At 38.6% G+C, this 16,868-nt stretch overlaps 1 protein-coding gene across 17 annotated transcripts in view; it reads right to left on the reverse strand.

The window, feature by feature from the left end:
• APC (APC, WNT signaling pathway regulator) overlaps positions 1 to 16,868 on the reverse strand; it is a 100,075-nt gene that overhangs the window by 63,827 nt on the left and 19,380 nt on the right. For 7 of the 17 annotated variants that reach the window (XM_021381543.1, XM_021381542.1, XM_021381546.1 and 4 more), the window contains exons 2-3: positions 4,636 to 4,788; positions 4,301 to 4,342 (exon numbers count right to left, since the gene is read on the reverse strand). In XM_021381543.1, coding sequence (XP_021237218.1) covers positions 4,301 to 4,342; positions 4,636 to 4,770 — 177 coding nt within the window. In that variant the 5' untranslated portion in view covers positions 4,771 to 4,788. Of the gene's footprint in view, positions 1 to 4,300; positions 4,343 to 4,635; positions 4,789 to 10,689; positions 11,321 to 14,798; positions 14,897 to 16,868 lie in introns of those variants that run through there. The other 10 variants (XM_021381554.1, XM_021381556.1, XM_021381555.1 and 7 more) reach the window with 4 other exon arrangements.

The raw sequence follows: 16,868 nt of genomic DNA on the forward strand, positions 1-16,868 counted from the left end.
GCAAATCCAGCATGACACAAAAATGAAAGACACACCATGCCATCCAGTCCAGCATACCTTTTACTATTAACTCAGCTAATTTACGTATTAGTTTATTAAACAGACAAACTATTCACAAAACCTTACAATAAATCTGGGATATTACATTTCATTGGCTTAAAATTTCTTTTGCAGCCACATTTAATTACCTCAACAGTGTACAAACATATTCAAAATCAAAATGCTCAAAAAATCTTAACAGTTTTCTTTTTCTGTTTTGCCAAAGTCTATTCCAATAAAATAAAGCATCACAAGATTTACTACCTTGCTGTCTAATTTGCAGAAAAAAGACTCCACACAATACTATCCATGTCAAAAATAAACCACTCTTTGGGCCCACACTGGGCATCACAATTCTCTAGTACTTTATCTTTTGAATGCGAATTCTGTAAACAAACAAACAACAAAAAAGAAAAATCCACAGAAAATTATTATAATTAAAATCTTTAATTTTAAAGAAAATAACTCTGTAAACAAATGCCAAACTATGAACAAGCAGCTCATGATTTTCTGATAATGGAACCACTGCTTTGTTTTTTTTACTGTGTATATTCAGTTAGTTAGAATGCTTCTCAAAAAAAAAAAAAAAAAAGACATTATCCATACCAGCTTGAATTACATTCTACCTATTTTGTGCTAATACACATGGATACAATATAGAGGATATTCAATGAGCTAGAAAACAATGCGCAGAATATAAATTTAATTGTATTATATAAAGATGAAAGGGAGAACATTATGCCCACACAGCTGTGCAAATGCTGAAGCTGGTCTTCTTGCACAAGGCAACACACAATACTCATTTTACTGTAAAATCCAAGCAGAGGGAGATAATGTGGTAATCAAGTATGACGTAAGCTTTACTTTTGCTCGTTTTTGAATACTTGAAGTTAAACTGAATGTAACTACACATACTTATACACGGAACGATACTGACATGAACTAGATATTACACGAAAAACTATATACCATCAACTGAAAAATACCTGTTCTTCATATAAATCAGGCAGGACAGTGTTCACTTTGTGTCTTAAAAATGGAGGGCTTTTTCGAACTGAGCGCTTTACATGTACAGGCAAGAAGTAGTACAGCAATGGACTGCCTTTTTTGAAATGAACTCTCTCGTCTATTTGTTCCTAAATTTGTCCATAGTCTGTGTTATATGTGGTTACGCTTACTAACTGCATTTACACACTCAAAGTGCTGTTCTGCACTTATAGGCCAACAACTATTTAACAGGCCACCAAATGGAGTACTTGTTTATTTAGAGAGAATGTTTTATCATACAGAACGGCTGTAGTTCTCATCTGAGAATAAGCCAACAGTAACAACTGAATTTCCCAAGCTAGTTATAGTACTCCGAGGGATTTCTTTTGTTTGAACAGTTAATCTTTAAGACAACAAAACTGAAAAGCAAAGCATATACTGTTTTATTAGTAACTTTGGCATCCTTGATAACATCTTCATCTTTCCTTACCCCTCACATGCTTTTCTGGTCAACAAAAGGAAAAATTTCCCTTTTAATTATGAAATTTAGCTTCAAAAATGAAGCATTCAAACATTATTCCTATATAGGTCAGTAGTAGTTTACAATAAATGCATCTGCGAGATGAGCTCATGTTAAGCTTTTAATTCCAGTGTGATTATCTACATTTCTGAAAAAGGAGAGATTATAAAAATGAGGCATACTTGCACAATATTTTAATGCTACTACTTACAGAACCAATTTCTTTAAAATCATTCAATACTGTCTCTAAAATGCCCTTCCAAATAATTGCCTTCCATGACTGATTAAAGAGTATAAGGCAGAATAGTCAATATAAGCAAAGCTGTTAAGTGTCCAAATAGTCACTACGAGATAATCCTACTAAATTGAAATGGTGTAAAAATAACAACACTGCACATAATGTCACAGAAGCACATCTTGTCTACCTCATTATCACTTCCCTTCTTCCTTTAATATCTGGAACTGCACTTGGCAGGAGAAGGTGCCAGGGGTCTGCAGTACCTACACGCTATCCCAAAGGATTTGTGTTTCCAAGTATTTGGAGTTTTAACTAATTATATGGTTGCCAAGGGATTTTCCATCTACACTTCCCTGTTACTTCCAATTACTTTTCTTTTAATTATTCCTAATCACAGCACTGGAACCATACAAACGATGAAGCAAGCAGTTTCTTTCAGTAGAACAAAGCAACCATGTTCTTTTTCAGAAAACTAAAATTATCTCCTGACTAACCAGAATCCTGCCATTACTCTCAACCTTTTCCCACCTACAGGCTCTGGTGCCCAAGATGATTCCCATAACAATCTTCAAATTCAACAAAAGCTAAGGCAAGGTTTCTACTCTTTTCAAATACATTTAAAATAAACAAGAGAAAGAAATTGCTTCAGGTCCAGGAGCAAGCACTCATGACAAACAGAACTGACCAGGATTTTCTAATAGAGCATGGAAAAAATGAATCAGATTTGTCTGAACAATTTCCATCTCCCTCTGAAATTTAAAGAAATGAACCAAATTTAATACTTGAGTTGAAAGGAGTTTAGGATAAATTCCTTATATCCAGGACGGCATTCAAGGAGAAAAAAAAATGAGGTATCTACATTGAATACACATATAAACACATTTCTGTAGAGTGCAATATAACCACGTTCACTTTGCTAGTCTGCCACATTTGTAGTAAAGGCATAAGGCTGTTCCACATTTCAAATTAATGCCCTAGAAACCAGCTGATACAGATAGCCTTGTTCTCTGAGTTACTGGGAACTTAATTATCTACACAAAAGGAAAAAAAAATTGTTTTTCCCTTTTTCAAACTCTTTTTCTTCACTCCCTTATTTCAGACCGCAATGACAGGCAGAGAAAGAATTTGATTAATTGATTTGCTATAATACTACTTTAATAAAGGCAATATAACAAAGCTCTCAGATACATAATTAAGCAAACAAAAACCAGGTTTTCTCAGTTGTTAATGCCAAACACAGTTCCAAGTAGCTTATGTGTGAAGGACTACTATTTCATTACAGTTTAGGTAGCACAGCCATTTGGATTTTTCAATGCAACGATTATATGTAACTAAAAATAGTACTTATTTTAAACAATGTTATACCTAATTACAGTGATTCAGAACCAAATATGTGAGTATAGAGATCAATCTACATGCCAGAGGAAGTTCATCTTTTTTTTTTTTGTTATATTTATCAGATTACTATTAAAAATAAAGATCAGCTATAAGGTAACAATAAGTTTATGATATGAATACAGGAAAGCAAGGACATGGACATACAAATATTGTTTAATATTCACAACAAGCCTACACTGTATAGTAGTACGAGAGCTACTCTGAAAGTAATGCCTACTATTTCATAACACTGTTGGTGCTAGGGCAGTAGAGGTTGAACCTTCCCCAAAAATATTCAGTTACGCTTTGCTGCCATGTGACAGATAGTAGCAGAGAGGCAGTCCGACACAGTGGTGTCCAACAAGGCAGTGCATGTGAAGCAAAGGTGTGTCACTGAATCCCTCCTTGCAGAAAAAAATGGCACCCACTGATGCTGATCGATGCTTGCTGAACATTTATGGAGACCAGGCAGTGGATGGTGCGCTCAGCAGTGGTGACAGCAACAGTGGGTCACCTCTGGTGGTGCAGATTGTTATGAGTGCAGCATGCAGGCTGTTGTTCATTGCTCGCAAAAATGCATAGCTAATGGTGGTGACTGTTTTGAAAAGTAGAGATTTGTATCTGGGAATTTGCTCCATCAAAAAGCATTACTGTGCTCTTTGTATCTGTTGTAGTTTCCATGGAAATAAAAAGGAGGCATTACTTTTGGAGTGACCAACATTATTATATTAGCTTATGAATCAGTTCTGCTGACTGCTAGCAAAAAGAAGTAGGATTTGTCAGTTCAGAAAGCGTAGTGTATAAATGCTGACCTAGAATGCTTGTGAAATTCTGCCTTGTTAAGTGCCATTACCATACAGATGCAGTTATTTATGTATCTTCCAACTGATTAAAATCCCGATTAATTCCATTTGAGTCTAGAGTTTCCTTCTAGATAGGTGGCTTTGAAAGCCTACACACAGCCCTTAAATATTAGATGGGCAGATCAGGGTGACATTTTTAAATCTGAATTTAGGCCTTGGGAGAGGTGACTTGTGGTCTTACTTTAAAATGAATTTTTCTTTTTGGGGTGGTAAGTACTGCAACAGTAAAAAAAACAAAAGAAAACAAAACAAAAAAAACCAACACATGAAACTTACCTTAAAATAATGAAAATCTCCAGTCTCTCCCATGACTTCATGCTGGGAAGTACAGCAGTGATAAAATGGTCGTGGTTATCATGACAAAACAGAAAAGAAGCTAGGAGAACTGGAAGGTGTTTTTAAAAACAGTTTTGAAATATTTTAATTTCCAAATAAAAAAATCAGTACACTTTACCAATTAAATCTGATCAACACAGTCTTCCATTACACAGCCTACAAAAGAAGGTTTGTAGGACTCTAGAAACACAGAGAATTTGTACAACAACCAGTCCATTGAAAAACATTCAAATACAAAAGGCAACAACAAATGATGCACAGAGAACTTGCAATACCTTCATGTTAGATGCCTCAGTTTCCAGTTTTGTTAGGTGATTTGAGTTGTCCTCTAGCTCTTGCCGAAGGTTGGAGTTCTCCATCTTTAATGCCTCAACTTGCTTTAACAACTGATCATAAGAAGCTGCGGCCATCCTGGGCTACCCTCAGACCTAAAAAATAAGAGAAAATACTAAGTGTTTTCTGAAAAAGTTTACAACAACAAAAAAAACCTCACCTAACCATAAAACTATCTCATTTCCATTTACCACCCAACTTTCTAAACATTAATTTAAAACCATAAACCCAAACTACTACTGTCATCTCAAAGGCTTTTTCCAGTGGCCTTCTGTTTGATACACATGATTAAGTCTACGAAAGAAGTTCACTAATGACTGCATTAGGTATTAGAGAAAGGCAGACTACATGAAGGAAAATCACAGCATCATACAATACCATCCTTACTATTAGCACTTCAATTCTAACAATGAGAAACCATAGAGATAATAAGCCATATTTAGAAATCTATGCATAGTTAACAAGCACTGTGAAGCATAACATGCTACAAGATGCTGACTGCCTACAGATTTTATGAAATGAAAGCCACAAATGCCCCAAATTCCTCGGAATAGCACATATTAATGTAGATTTAAATAATAAAGAATTTTAACAGAAAAAAGAATAAATGTAGCAGTAATCAAGTCTTTTATTAAAAAGAAACAAAACAACAAAAACACAACTCCAAGGCATAAAGATTAAAGCAAATATACATGCAGTTCCAACACAAGACACAATCGTATTGCACCACAGAAGAAACAGATGAAAGATTATTCTTAAGACACGCTGTATGATAAATACAAAGAGCAAGTGTAGGAAAGGCATGGTATATAGGTCATAAAAAAAAATCCTGCTTTTACAGTGACTGCAATAATAGGTCTTACACACATTTTCAGTAATGCTTTTCAAATAAAAAAAGAACAACTTTAACAAACAACTAAAACCAACCACTTTTGAAGTTCTTTACAGTTGAAATTTTTGATTTCTTTTTCATCAGTCATTCCAACAGAATAAAGGATGCCCACCAATTCATATAAGCACCCTTATGAGTTACCCTTCCAATATCATAGTAAGAATGTTCTAAGTACAGAACCCGTAACTCAAAAGAGAAAAACACAAAAACTTCACTGGACAAGATTCTTTTCTGTAACACTTTGGAAAGATGAAACAACTGAAAGCTACTATTTAGCAAATTTCTTACATCTCTGGAACATCCTGCAAATACAGCTAGCAAGCCATCTTGAAAACTGCACTAACAGAAGAACATTTTCCATGTATACTCATTAAACCTTTGACCTCGCTGCTTATGTAACTCCTTATGTAATCAAATTTACCCTCCAGATGAATCTTAATTGAATTATCAAATCAACAAAAAGTTAGGTAAAAATTATGCTAGAAGATTTGATTTAGTTCCCCAATATAACTTGCTTATTATGCTTAATCTTTTTGAATGTAAACTCAGAAAAACAGAAGGAACAATATATACCACTGAAGTCAGGAAGAAAAAATAACAGAAGTGGTTGCAAATTTAGTTTGCAACCTAGTTTATTTCTTTTTCAATAAAAAAATCATGCCCTAAATATCTGTCATCATCACAGACAGGCCAAGGAAAAGGCCCACCATTTATGGAACTGTGATTTCCACGACACCATACAACAATTGAAAAAAAATATTCCAAATACATCTATTTTTCACAATTTGGCAATGCTTTACTGGAGATGTCACATTTAGAGCAATGAAGGCAATATGAAACATTAAACTTCATTCCACAAATTCTATACTTTCACTACAAGATAGTTTCACTTAAATGGTAAGCAGAGTTAACAAAAACAAAAAACTCCAGACTGCTTCCAATCCACTTAGTACATGCAAGTACTAGTTTCCATTCTTAGTAATAAAAACAACATCCAAAGTTTAACTTTTCAGAATACACACCACATGGGTAATTCAGCAGAAATACAAAGAAAGGCAGACAACTTGAAAATATTTTCAACTCTAACAGTTATAAACAAATATTGCGTAGTAGTACAAAATCACTTACGTTGAATTGTTTAGGTTAGAAAAGACCCGTAAGATCAATACCAACCATCCACTTAACTACCAAGTCCATATTGATAGAATCTATTGGTTTTAACTCAAGTTTACCATGTTTACTCATTTACATCTAATTAACAGAAGCTGCAGTGTCCCATGTCTTTGGCAGTGATGTTTACTCTAGTTAGAATAACTATTTCTTATTATATTAATTCATTATCAGTATGAAAGTACAAGTAATGATAAAAAAAATACTTGGTTCTTCCAATTTCTCTACTCACAGAGGAATTCTCTCTCAAATATCCTCAAGTTAAGATAATTAACCACATTAACAAGACATGTAAATGCAAAGAAGAATGTGGAGAAAGATGAATGAAGGAATGAACTCCGAAGACAGCAGCTGAACAGCTCTGGCAATTTAAAGGAAAATTCAGCTTAAATATGGAGCAGCATAAAGAGTATCAGCTGAAGTAATGTACGATCTAAGGTCATTCATTTGTGAACAAATAACTAGATCTGCTGCTGCAAACTGGAACCTTGTCACTTGGAAGCCCTGAGTGGTCACTCTGGGTTCTCCTCAGGCAGACAGGATTCAGAGCCGCATAACCCATCTTTCACAGCAAAGATGACATCACCAGTGCTAAGTAAAATACAGAATTATTTACACTTGGCCCATCAGCCTGAACTTGCACTAACACACATGTACACAAAAACATTCGAGACACTCGGGGCCAGAATCAGCTGAATCAAGAATAAATGACTCTCTATTCCATGTATGAGGCCATTACATTGGGAAGTGGAAGGAAGAAGTAAGAATTCTGTACTCTTAATGCTAATTTCCCTCTTTATTCAGCCCAAAGGAGAACACATGGCATGCTGAAATCAACACATCTTTAGGAAGTTCACTTCCATGTTTCAGAGTGAAGCTCCCTTTTGCACCAAAACTGTTTCCACTTTGCAGAGAGGTAAAGATTTAAATGGAACAATGGAGACAACCCCCTTTTCTAGACAGCAGCTTTAAGATTTAACTCTCTTGATATACGAAGCACCTAAAATCAAGTTTCTTAGTTCCCTTACCCATATTCTCAGCATTAAGTATATCTTCTCCATCTCCTATCAAAGTAAGTGAAATTATGACAAAGAATTTCATCTTGTACCGAATTAGCAGTCTGTATGAATTTGTGCATCAAAGAATTTCAAGCTAGATATAACACTTTCACACACTATGACAAAAATTAACAGGAAGCCTAAATACATATTAACTGTTAGAATTTAAGATACACATTTTTCCACATGAAAAAAACTACAAAAGTAACAAGTGCCCAGGAATCAGGAATTTACATACGCTCTTTTTTTACCCAAATCCCAAGCAGGCAAAACATCCAGTACCTTCTAAAAATTTACACTTTTTTTTTTTAACTGATCAGAACCTTTTTTTTTTCTTCTTTGAAATCAGTAAGCACATCCACTCAAAAGCCCTGGAGGTTTTACTTAAGAACCCTAAGCTCAACAATTTGTGATGCATTAATTTTCTATGAAAATATTTCAGACTCGTATGACTGTTTTTTCATCCTTAAAAGCTAAAATTATTACCAGAGAATACAATTTTACAATGTAACCTCTGTAGAACAACTTGTCTTAGCCTTTTCAGAAGAGGCTAAAGAATAATCAGAAACATAAAACCCTACCATGTGTTCTTTCAACAATGCAGACAGAGAACTACTGCAGTCTGAAGGCTAGACAGCATTTTCTGCCATAGACTATTTGTTTCAGTACTAAAAAAAATTCAGTTTAATTATTATTTTCATGCTTACTGTAACTGCATGAGGATGATATATAGATACACACACACAATATATATACAAATATTTTGTTAGCAGGTAAGTTGTATAGCTATCTCAGACAACAAAATCAGTGAAAAAAGCGAAATTACTTTCTTCAATAAAGCCAGTCCAAACAACACTGATGTCAGCTAGGACTCCAGTACATTTTGCTGATTTTGGATTATGAACTTTGTTGAAAATAGTAAATCTGATGTTCAAATCTCTAATAGCCCAATATAGTCAGCATTCTACTACCACCACTACTGGTAAGCAGATGTGCTCCTGTACTCTGTAACTGCAGAATTTTCACAATGTAGTTTATCTTCTCGATATAAGAATTTGTAATCGCTATATCTACAGTTCATAGATTATCTACATTATAATTTAATAATGCTGGAAAAGATTATCAACTCTGATCTCTTTCTATATATGCAAATATTACCTAACTGTCCTAAGCCCAGAATTGTGTTCCTACTATTTGCTACCATTCCATCAATTTCTCTTTGTCATTCATCCCCAGATGATTAATGGGGAATTGTTTTTTCACTGGCATATTACACTGAATTCAGAAAATAACAACAACAACAAAACACAGCATAGTATCATTTAAGCATGTTTGAGATACTTCCAACTTGTTTAGCTTAAATGCATTTCAAAACAGATTTTTTGAAATGCCAAGTCTAATAGTCCTTAAGACTTGAAACAGATTAGCACTAATGCTGGCATGCTTGTAACAGTGCCTTCCCCCAGCTGTCTGCCCTTCCCATCTACACAAGCTTCCCACCCGAGCAAGAGAGAAAGGCTCAGCTGCTCATGTAACAGCTGCTAAACCACTGCAGATTACTGCATGACTACCAAGGTAATCTAAAATAGGTGTCGGTTAACTTAACATGCTAGGTCATTAACCACAATGGTTCAGCAGCTGTTATATGACTCTTCCGGAAAAAGAGTGGTAAGGTTGACAGACAGGAGCATAAACCCAGCACAGCTGTTCTACAGTAAACCAGCCCTCCCTCTTACTAATCTCAGCCTTAAATTTACAATTTCTATAGTTACCTTTACTAATATACTTAAGAGAATAAAGTGAGGGGTTTGGGGCCATTCTTTCTAGGAACATATCAAACTCATATGTTGACTTGCAATAATTAAATTTTTCTGTTGTCTAAATCCTTTAGTAGGTTTTCCAATATGGCTTATGCATAGATACCCTCCTGGTTGTCCTTGTTCAGGGCTGGCATGGCATCAGTACTCCACGTGCTGTGTTTAAGGATTTATCACAATGAGTATCAGTAGGCCAGAGACCATCTTATGCAGTTCTGTTTGGGGCAAGACTTCCAGACATGCTATTTTAAAAACCCTTATCCTTCACAGGCATCAGTATTTGTCTTTTGTACTCACTGAATAAAATTCCATCAGCCTCAGGTCATTAAAGCCCATTATCTTGATTCTTTCACACACACAAAAACTGCATTTCTGTTTTCTCCAGCATCACATTGGACAGCGTATATTATTTTTACTTGCAAAAGACCTATACTTTATAAAAATGGCCTTTATGGCCAACATTTAAGTTCTTGGACCCCTACCTGCACTGAAGAACAAACCTTGTAACTTCTAGTCAGTAGCAGAAGTTACTTCATTACTTTCTTCCTCACTTGTGCTATGGGTACAGACAAAAGCAACGAGGAAACTGAAAGCACTTTAAGGCTTTGGGTTTGGTTAGCCAGAATTAAGAAATTAATCAGTGCAGAATTAGAAAAGCCCATATTTAGAACACCAGACCTTTCATCTTCTGTACATGTTATCTTTCATTCTGCATTCGCATGCTTAGGCCATCAGAGAAGATGCAACAAGGAACAGAAATCCGTTATCAAGGAAAACTGTTCTTTAGTTGATCAAAAATTTGCTTCAGAAGCAAGGATTTTGATATCAAAAAGTGATTTGCAAGTTATGTAACATGACTCCTTTTAATAAATTTGAAATAATTAAAATAGAAAACTGGCAAAAATAATAATCCCTAGATTAGGTGCACTGAATTACTGGGCATTTTTTGGTCATATAGAAGAAAGTAGAGCTAGATGAAAAGCCATTCTCAGATATCTTAATACAATGTGTGAAAGAGCTAATCCTTTTAAAAGGAAGCCATGCTCAACTTTCCCTCACCTGCACTGAGAAGATTTTCTTCTTAGATCTTCTATCCACTTCTTCATGAAGGTCATCTTTGTGGACAGTGGAACAAAGCACACAAGTGTTAGTATACCTGACCTTCTTAAATCCTTCTGACTAGGGAATAAGGCAAAGGGTGTTTTTTTGTGGGGTCTTTCTTTCTGTTCTGTTCTTCTCTGAATTAATTTGTAATTTGACAAGAGTTTTCCATCCACTGTTATATTCTTCAGACAATGCTCCTCAAGTTCACTAACATGATTAAGTACACTGCAAATTCTATAGTCCATCCCATTTTCAAAGTCTGCAGAAGCTTCATCACTCACAGCACTCAACCTGCAGCACCTTCAACTCCAGGCAGTGCAGAATGCGGTATGTTTTGTCCCAGCAATGACATTCTTCACAGCTCATTCTCTTGGCCTGCACTCATGAATCACTGTAAGGAGAAGCATCATCTGCTCCTCCAACCAAAATATAGCCTGGCTGATGAAGGTGCCAAAATAAGCAGCAGTCCACATTCTTTGCATTCTTCAAAAGACCATGACAAGGAGAAGAATGAAGGTGGTGGTTTGATGTGAAATCAGGACTTCCCTTCTGTCAACGGTTTACGGGCGTTAGGCCCGATTCCGTGACAAAGGGGACGGGGGACCCAAGGGCCCACGTCTCGGGAAAAGGGGAAAGGGGAAAAGGGTAGGGAGGTGGCCCTGAGAGCAAAGAACAGCGGCATCAATCTGAGGAGAAACAAACTAATTTACTAAATGCGATATCGGAATGCAAAACAACACACTATAATACAATATAATTACAATTTAAGCTGATAAATCCAATACAGAGAGAGAGAATGTCCCAAAATCAAGGTAGGCCTTACGCTACTACCGACGATAAGACGGCTGGAGAGCGAGGTGCTGCCAAGACGAGAGACGGCGGAAAAAAAGGGACGAGGTCTCGTGATCCGCAAGTTTTTATACTGTGAGCTTTTATCTTTTCCCTCCGGCTGGAAAATGGTAACAGAGGAGCAAAGTGCCGTGGGGAATGTAGTAGTCCTTCTCTTCTGAGAACCAGGTACATCCACTACATGATGTTATGATGTGGAATACCAATAACCGAAAATCATAAAACCATGACACCTTCCTTTGTTACAGGTGAAGTTTTATGGCTGTCATATTTGTTGTATGTGTGTTAAATAGGAATGACTCCACATTTACCACATTTAGGATTTCACCAAAAATTACCATCAAACATTCATACTAGAGCAAACAAAGAGAATCATAGAATGGTTTGGGTTGGAAGGGAACTTTAAGATCATCTAGTTCCAGCCCCTGTGCTATAGGCAGGGACACCTCCCTCCAGACCAGGGTTGCTGAAAGACCAGCTTGGCCTTGAATGCTTCCAGGGAGGGGACATCCACAACCTCTCTGGGCAACCTGTCCCAGTGTCTCACCACCATCACAGTAAAGAATTTCTTCCTAATATCGAGTCTAAATCTTCCAGTTTAAAACCATCTCCCCTCGGGAAATCCACAACTCACATATTTCAGGCTGTGAACAGTCAAGTTCAGCTTTCATTACATTCTCAAAACAAAACAAAACAAAACAAAAAAACCCTACTTCTGCCTTTAGAATTCTGAGTTGGGAAGTTCCTTAGCTGGTTAGTCATGCTGCATTCAGAATACGACAAAATAAGAAACATGATTTGCATTTAAATACCACGTTGGACACAAAGCAGTCCAGACATCATTTGAATCATAACTTGTGCTGGACTAGGGATGATTCACAATCCTGTACGCTCATTCTTCAGCATGACCATTTTTGCTATTCATAGCTAACAGTGTATGCTCTCACTGCAAGAGACCTGATGCAGCTTTAGTTTTTATTTCTCATCATCTTTTAAGGATTAAATGCAGAAAGTTTAAGCCATTAAGAAGTCTGAAAAAAGGCCTTTATTCTCTTATTTTAATTTAAAACACGAAGCATTACAACAAAATAAATCAGTTTTAATTAAAAAAGAAAAAAAGTATTATTTTAAATTAAGGAAATACAGAAGCTTTTCATCACACTGGGTAATCTACCGGAGTAATCTTCAGGGTTCAGTTGAGTACTTCCAGGGAACAGAAGACCTCTTGTCTTGCAGGAAACATATTATCATGTGTTCACACAGATCCTGTGTGAATTTTGGAAAAAACAACCAGTGGAGACTTCCAGAGGTCTTCAATTACACTAATTTACTTTAACAGTGTTCTTGTTATACCTTGTTTTAAATAAGATTTCACTACATTGATGAAAAAGTAATTACATTTCATCAACATAAATGTTTTACCAATTAAGCTAAAATAGAAATCCAGCGTAAGAATTTGTAGAGTAAAGAAACCCATAGATATGGGCATTTCCAACGCATGCTGCATACTATGAGAACACACGTATCAGGAGATGTGACACAGTACTCTGCACACTGGTTTGGGGAAATGTCACTAGAGAAATGAAGGGATGATGCTAAGGAAAGTCTGCAGTCATGAATCATTCGAAATGTTATACTTCAAGCTGCCGTTTTTAAGAGTGTGACTGTTCAGCGGATATACTTCACTTCTTACACAAAACAATACATACACTTTCTTTTTTTTTTCAGGTTTAAAGATGTAAGGGGAGAAGCACCACCATAATATGGGTCATACTCACGGCCATGCTTTTGTCATCTTCTTTTCAGAAAAAAAATAAGTGGTGAAAGCACCTACGCACCTATTCAGTCTTCTAATATTTATGTTGCTAAAATGAACATTTAAAATGTTACAGGAAAAACATCACCAATTTACCTCTTGACCCCCAAGTACTTCAACTGGTAAATTTATCAACTAGCGTATCAAAATTTAACATAATCTATATCTTACGGACAGGCAGGAAAACCACTATTCTAAAATTAGGCAGTGGTCTAGGTAGCGAATGTCTTAAGATGTTTTCATAAGAAAAAGATTTGTCATAATCAAACTTTTTTTGTGCTTCATTTCACTGAACTAAGTGCTGCAAAACCAAGTTACCTGGAGTCTCCTTAAACATATAGAAGAGCCTGGTTGCAGGAAACAACTTTCAGTGTGCGTGCTTATATGTAGTTTCAAGGAACCATAATTCTGATGAACTATATGGAAATTTTCTAACCACATCAGCAGTAAGAGGAAAAAAAGAACTAAATAATAGGAATAGGACTAAACAATAATAGTAGGAAAAATGCTAAGGAGCACTTTCAACAAAACAAACATCACATGCAGGAAAAGTATTTGAAAACTGAAATTAATCCATATTGTAGTATTCATATAAATACAGCAATATACTGACAATAGACCTACACAAGCTAAGAAGCTGTATGTTTCCTGCTACGCCTTTAAAAGGCATCCGTCAGTGCATGACTACCCAGATCGAGAGAGTAAAAATGGGCCGTGCTGATCCCTCGAAGAACATTCTGTCAAATGAACGATGCTCCTTACAGCCCCAAGCCAGAAGTCCTACGTGTAGGTCAAGAGAAATGATGTTCAATCTTCACTGCGACAATAAATGATAAAATAATTTGGCTGCATACGCGTCCTCTAAGAACCACCACGGGTTTTTGCAGGAGCGTTCTGCTGGCAGTGACCTAATTACCGGAATAAAAGCTGCACCTCTGACAAAGAGAAAGAAAGGACCCACTGCTTCATACATTATTTATTAAGATTTCCCTCGGCATTCGGGTTAAATCTCGGACCCAAGCATCTCTTTGTGATGTTAAACCAACGTGCAAGAAGTCAGCGGTTCCTGGCACCCCGCGGCTCAGCCTCCCGCCGCCCGGCTCCCCGTGGAGCCTCCGCTCGGCACTGACAAAGCAGGGCCGCGACCGCCGCCCCCGGCGGGAGCCCCCTGCCTGGGTACGCGCACCCCGAGGCCTCGCCGCGGAGCGCAGTGGCTTCGTGCCGGTGGCAGGGCCGGCCCGGCTCGCGGCCGCCCGTCCCCCTTTCCTGCGGCACCGGCCCTTTCTCCCTGCCCTGTTTTTCTCGCCACAAAAGCCGCTTTCTCCTCCCCGCCCGCCGCCTTATCACAGCTGCGAAGCGGCACAATCGAGAGCTGCCCAGCACTGCCGCCCGCACTTACCCCATGGCCGCGGCCGCCGCACCTCCATCCCGCCGCCAGCGCCCGACCCGGCTGCTCCACTCCGCCCGCGCCCGCGCCCAGCTGCTGCGCCAGCGCCGCGGCCGCTACGGCGCCGCCGGTCACGTGCCGCGCGGCGCGGCGCCGCGGCCAATGGCAGGGAGTGCTCCGAGGATGTGCCCGCCCACCGCCGCCTCCGCGGGGAACAGCTGCGCCCCCGCCCCGACCGCCGCCCAACCGCCGCCAACAGGGCCCGGGCGCTGGGCCTCCGGCGGACAGTGCGGCCTCTGCGGATTCCCAGCAAGGGCACCTTCCCGCGGCAGGCCCGGCCCCGCCGCAGCGGCGCGCAGCGGCCAGCGCAGAACCGCGTTTGTTAGCGCCGCGCCGTGGTGCCGGGGGGAATGCAGATGCGCCGCTCGCCGCTCTCGGGAAGGCAGCCTCTGCGGCCACCGCTGGCCCTTCTCCCAGCACAGGGCACCACACGGCCCGCTGTGCCGCCTCATCCCACGGACCTCTCCGCTCACGTAGCAGCGCAGCGCCCCGCTCGTACCGCAGCCGGAGCCAACGCACCGGCAGCCGGATCGCACAGAGACAGAGCCGCTCGCTGGAGAGACACTGCACGCACAGCTCCTCAGATTTATGTGTGGCTCAGTAAAGCACCATTTTCATGTGCTTTTCTGGTACAGAGCTGTGGTTATATGGTAATTTAACAGTAGACCAAATACGCACACAATTTGTACCAAATGAGTACAAAAACCAGTTCAGTGATGGATGCTGGAAAAAATTATAAGGGAATCGAACAAATAAACTTGTGAAACAGTTTTAGAGCTTCCTTCCAGAACTGATCTCCCTCCCAGAAGAAGCACATAAGGAAGTACTGATGCAGAAGACAAAGTCTTGCCCAATAGCAGGGGAAGCAGGAACTCCGCCATATCTCAGGTCTTTGAATTTGTAGTCCCTTGCTTCAAAAACATTACACAGATAACAGGTAATAAGAAGGATGCTCATTAAAAAGTGCTGCTCAGTGTAAAAGACAGCTCTGTGGAAAGAATGCATTAAAGCCTTTTAATAAGTGCTCTAGAATAAATCTACAGGAAGTGCACTCCAACCTCGCAACAAACAGCACCAGATACACCACACTGGGAGAAGTGCAACTGTTTCTTAACTGGAGACAAGCAATGCCCTTCTTCCCTGTGGCATTCCATATAAATTATGGGGTTATTTACTTTTGCAAGTGGACATAAGAGCAGATTAGCTCATCGAAAACATACATCCTCACACGCCTGAGGAAACGTCATTCTTCTTATCTTAACTGCTTTTATTTGTACGGAAGTAGCAGGCTTATGATACCTCATGGTTGGGACAAAGCAAAATTAAAGCACTAAATTCCTGTATATGAATGCAAGCAATTGTACCATGTACTTAAGCACCACAACTTCCACTTCAGCTGTTTTTTTTCCTGGCTTATTTTTCCAGTCATAGAAGACAGTGCTCCACTCTCAGGAAAGATGCTCTTTACCAGGTAACCTTCAGGATTGAAGACGCAGAATAACGTTATCTCATGTGCTGACTTCAACATGGCATCACACAAAATCCTCTGACTTCATCAGTGTGCCTAACTACAGAGATTCTGACACTTAAAGGTGATAAAGCATTTTAAAGAAAGCTAATAGGATAGCATTCAAGGGAGTTTCAGGCTGTGATTTTTTTTTTGTTACCACTGTTACAAAGCTTTAATTATAGCAATAGCTGATGTCCTCCTAGTTTTTGATCTTTTGATGAGTTTCATCTTAGACCTGGATATACTACAGAGAGTGAATTAATAATCCCTCAGCTGTAACAAATGACCATATTACTCTTAACAGATTTCAAGCTTATAACCTAGCCAGGCATTAGATCTAAAGTCAACTTACCATGATACATACCTCAGTTCTTCAGAAAAGCAAAACAAAATCATCCCAGCTGTTACTGCGTGGCATTCTCTATCCAAAAATCATTTAGGTCAGAGTAAGCATTACACTCAAGTGTACACATCTCAACATTTATCAGTGGACAAGGTATTGCAATGCAAGC

This window comes from Numida meleagris, chromosome Z (genome assembly GCF_002078875.1).
Source record: "Numida meleagris isolate 19003 breed g44 Domestic line chromosome Z, NumMel1.0, whole genome shotgun sequence".
In the NCBI taxonomy this organism is placed as follows: domain Eukaryota; kingdom Metazoa; phylum Chordata; class Aves; order Galliformes; family Numididae; genus Numida; species Numida meleagris.